The 4,749-nt window shown below is 31.2% G+C and overlaps 1 protein-coding gene across 1 annotated transcript; it reads left to right on the forward strand.

Moving 5' to 3' along the window:
• Positions 1-1,631: 1,631 nt before the first annotated feature.
• LOC102593499 (uncharacterized) lies at positions 1,632-4,411 on the forward strand. The gene is made up of 5 exons (XM_006354808.2): positions 1,632-1,990; positions 2,525-2,718; positions 2,837-2,870; positions 3,231-3,841; positions 3,964-4,411. The coding sequence occupies exons 1-5, from the start codon at positions 1,681-1,683 to the stop codon at positions 4,246-4,248; spliced, it is 1,434 nt and encodes a 477-aa protein (XP_006354870.1). The 5' UTR covers positions 1,632-1,680; the 3' UTR covers positions 4,249-4,411.
• The last annotated feature ends 338 nt before the right edge of the window (positions 4,412-4,749 follow it).

A 4,749-nucleotide genomic window follows, 5' to 3' on the forward strand; every position in this document is an offset into this window, starting at 1 on the left:
TTATATCATTTCTTTTAAATCGATGATTAATCGAAATAATTTTTCAATCAGATAAAAATAGATTATCAATTAACCTCTTTATCTTTTCTAATTCAGAAAACTTACCGCTTCATATAAAGTCTCAATTAAAACGTGTCATATTTTAATGTTACAAAATTTTCAAAAGTATTCTCAAACGGTGGCTCAACCAAAAATAAATAATTAGTATTAATCTCTGAACTTAGTGAAAATAATTAGTTTCGTATTCAAACTATTGACCGCCTTAAAAATATCCTATACTTAAGTAACGAAACTTAGATATACCCTCAATCTGCCACATGACATAGCAAGTAGTCTCAAACTCTTGTAGGAACATGAGACTCTTAATAAAAAGTCGAGAGAAGTGTTGAAAACACTCTAAACTTGGCTAGAATTTAGAGGTATATATCACTCATGTTGCAAGATCGGGGTATATTAAGTGCAATTAATAAAGGTAAAGAGTATTTTTAAAACTATCAATAATTCAAAAATAAGACTAATAATTCACACCAAATTTAGAAGTGATTTCAATATTTTTCTCTAACATATAACCTACATAATCTTTTATCATTTAATTATTATTATTAATTAACATACATTGTCACCTTTATTTAAATTATTAAACTACTATAAATTTATATTATAATATAAACACCATGATGTGCGAATAAATATTTAACATTTTTTGCGATCCAACAAATAAACAAGATTGTCAATCTGAAACAGTTCGAGTTGTACTATGTGAGATGATCTACACGATTTTCTTAATAATATACATCTTTTTAGCAATTTTTTAATTATTATTTTTATGTTTGGTTAATTGGTGAATGAGTCGTGCCGTGTGAGAATTAGATGGTTTCTTAAAATATAATTATCATGAAAAAAATATCTTCTTTTGGTGTTTGGTTAATTAGTGAATGGAATTTTTCTTAAGAAATGATAAATTAACGAATAAGAATAATATTGACAAATTGAAGAACAGTTGATTTCCCTCTATAATTGTTTGATTTTCTTTTTTAAAAAATGAATTTTCTAAGTAACACGAGATACACCTTTTCCAGATAAAAAATATTTGACAGGCACATAATATGGGTACTAAACTACTAATTATTGAATTAAAGTAATAATTATTAATGGTTGAACTTTTTCTTTTGAGCAACTTTCACATATAGCAAACATAAAAATTATTATTGTTTGTTCTTTTTATCAACTCTTTAATTTTAATTTTTCACACGTCATCTTTAAAACCACAAGATTAAAAGGAATTTAGATAGATTTCACATATCTTTAATTTAAGAATACAAGATTCAAAAGTCTTTTTTTATTTTGATAAACTCCGTGTCAAGTTAAAATAGGTCAAACAAATTGAAACGGAGAGATAATAAAATACAGGTTATGGTGGGATGGTTCATGATCCCCCACCCTTATCTAGAGATTTCAAGTTCGAACACTTGTGAATGGAAAAGAAAAATATCCTACTAGGAGCGGACCCTCAGAAATTGGATCCTGCAATGCGTGAATCTTAATTTAATCGGATCCTTATCGGACACGAAAATCAACAATAAAATATGTCATATGCTTAGTGTGAGCTTACTATATATTAAGAATTAAATAAAGTTTTTTGACAGTGTGAAACAATTGACATTAATTAAGTACTACTCCATGGGTTGCAACAAAGAATTCTGTAAAGATTATTTGGAATTGAAGGCAGAAGAAGCTAGTTGTTATGATTTATTTAGGATATTTTATTCATGTGAATTAGAAAAAAAGAAATTTCTGGATGCTCCTGAAGGAACAGACAAGATACGAGGTATTCAACGACGATGGATCGTTTTTGTTTCTGTCTCTATGCAGAGATTCTTACTTTCTGTGAGAAAGCCAATGAACATTATAGGTTCTAAAGTTGAGCTCTTGTTGAATTATCCTTCATGTAATGGTGGTCTTCTCAAGCTTTTCTTCAACATAATCCTAGGTAAATTTGATCTAGTTTTCATTATGTTTTGCTTCTTTTTGTATTTCATTTGCTTGAGTAAGTCGAAAGTCTTTCGGAAACAGTATTTGTATGTTGAAGAGATAGTAGTAACGTCTATGTATACTCTATCCTACTTAGATCCTACTTTGTGGGATTTTACTGAGTATGTTATTGTTGTTGTTTGAGGATTCATCTAAAATTCACTACTAAAAGAAGGCGAATTTTCTATGGATGTTCTTGTTGGTTAATTTTACGATTATTAATCTATAACGAAATTTTTATTTGATTTTGAGATCAGCAATATGAGCAAGCTCATGTAATACTAACAATTAGGGTTCATATAGTTGACTCGATCAATTTATTTGAGATTGAGGCACAATTGTTGTTTTTCTATTTTCTTGAAAAAAAATTGGGATAGGGATTGAACTAAATCTTGAATAAGAAAATAAATTAATAAAGTGAGAAAATGAAGAACATGTTTATTGACTTGTATTTAAGGAAAACTTTTAGTTATATAATTATGATTCGTTGCAGGAGAGGTAATAAGACCGGATATGAAATCGGAGAATTTTATGTCGATGATCGGACAACTTGATTGGAGGGTTGACTTAGACAAGACTAAAAATGTGGGTGACAACTACTATGGTCCTTCACTAGCTATTATGGCTGCTAAATTATCCTATGAAAATGAAGCCTTCACCAAGAAAGTTATCACACATAATTGGCAGGTAATATATTATTTATAATTGCTAGTCGATATACATATATTATATACTAAACTTTTGGAATATTAATTCATAATTTCGAAAGATAAATGAGTATATAAATTTTATTTTTGTTTTGCAGATGGACTTCATAAAATTTTACAGCTTTTGGAATGGTAAGTTCAGAGCCTTCTTTCTTTAATATTTAACCAGATTTCTAAGATCTTTTTATTATTTTTAATTATGAGTATCAAACGTTTTTCATTGAGGAAACTTCCTAAAAAGATATTTTGAAGATTTACAAGGACCCCATATCTTGCTTTCTGAAGTACTTTATATTATCATAATTTTAAAGACAAAAATAATCAATAAGTGATAGGGTGGTTATTTTTTCTCTTTACATGATCTCGTTACATCCTCACCTCATTAGCTAGATTTTGGGAATGACTTAAACCAAAGGTTCATTTCTTATAGTTATATCAAAATCAGGTTCATCACGATTCATGATTTATACTCGATATTGTGTCGATATGCAGCTTACCAGGAAGTAAACACCACACAAGCCATTATGTTCCAAGACAAAGTTGAAGATTCAAACCTAGTTGTGGTGGCATTTAGAGGGACCATCCCATACAATGCAGACCACTGGATCACAGATGTGGACCTTTCATGGTATGAGCTTGAAGGTGTAGGTAAGCTACATGCTGGATTTATGAAAGCATTGGGCTTACAAAAGAACAAAGGATGGCCCAAAGAAATTGATGAAAGCCCAGACCAAAAACTATTTGCATATTATCAAATTAGAAAAGAACTGAAAATGATACTGAGCAAAAATGAGAAGGCAAAGTTTATATTGACAGGACATAGTTTAGGAGGAGCATTAGCAATTTTATTTGCAGCTATATTGACTTTGCATGAAGAGGAATGGCTGTTGGATAGATTAGAAGGAGTTTACACATTTGGACAGCCTAGAGTTGGGGATCCACAATTTGGGAACTTCATGAAGGATAAGTTCAGTAAGTATGATGTTAAGTATTATAGACATGTTTATTCAAATGACATGGTTCCTAGGTTGCCATATGATGATACAACCTTTTTCAAGCATTTTGGATCATGTCTCTACTATAACAGCTTCTATAATGGCAAGGTAAAGTTTCTCATAAATTTGGATTACACCTTTATTACAGAGTCAGTTTGCGCTCACCTTGATTATTCCACCTGGTACTTGTAACCCCTCACTAGCAAAGATTAATTATTTACCTTATGCAGGTGGTGGAGGAAGAACCAAACAAGAACTACTTCTCTGTGCTGTGGTTTTTTCCCATGTTGCTGATTGCAGTGTATGAGTTTATTAGGGGGTTCATCCTCCCTTGGACAAAAGGCAGTCATTACAGAGAAGACTGGTTCCAGACAATGTTTAGGATGGTAGGGTTGGTGATTCCAGGGTTATCAGCTCATACTACTATGGATTATGTTAATCTAACTCGATTGGGATCAATACTTCACCTTCCAAAATCAGCTCATCAAGATCAAGATCGTCATAAAGACGATTGATTTTCAAGATTTGGAGTCATTTTGAAGTGAGAAGAATAAAATTATCCCAACCTATTGTAAAATAAACTCTACAGTTTTGAATATTTTATTATTATTTTGTATCGTATTGGCTTGAGATGAGTTTGTATTGTGTAATATGATCAATGAGGATTCATATAACCAACCCCATTGCTACGTTGTTTGGAACTGAATGGTAGTTGTAGTATCAGGCCAAACTGACATATATCTTAACTTGTGGATCAAATCTGTAGATGATGTTCCTTTAGGGGCTTCAGATTTTAATCCAATTGTCGTGCCATAAGTTATTATCTAGCATAGTTCCCACTGCCTGCTTAAAAACTTGTAAGCAGTTCAATTTTTGATTCACATTGCAAATGTGAACCTTTTCTTTTGAGTCGAGGGTCTTTCAGAAACAACCTCTCTACTCCACATACACTCCCCAAACCCCACTTGTACGATTACATGGGATATGTTGTTGTTGCAAATGCTTAGGCCATAGTG

Source organism: Solanum tuberosum, unplaced genomic scaffold (genome assembly GCF_000226075.1).
Source record: "Solanum tuberosum cultivar DM 1-3 516 R44 unplaced genomic scaffold, SolTub_3.0 scf00184, whole genome shotgun sequence".
Classification (NCBI taxonomy): Eukaryota; Viridiplantae; Streptophyta; class Magnoliopsida; order Solanales; family Solanaceae; genus Solanum; species Solanum tuberosum.

Excerpts from the sequence above, each read along its gene's own strand:
- LOC102593499 (XM_006354808.2), top strand. The coding sequence starts at position 1,681 with ATGGGTTGCAACAAAGAATTCTGTAAAGATTATTTGGAATTGAAGGCA. Across the intron at positions 2,719-2,836 it reads TTATCACACATAATTGGCAG|ATGGACTTCATAAAATTTTA; the intron begins GTAATATATTAT and ends TTTGTTTTGCAG. Across the intron at positions 3,842-3,963 it reads ACAGCTTCTATAATGGCAAG|GTGGTGGAGGAAGAACCAAA; the intron begins GTAAAGTTTCTC and ends TACCTTATGCAG.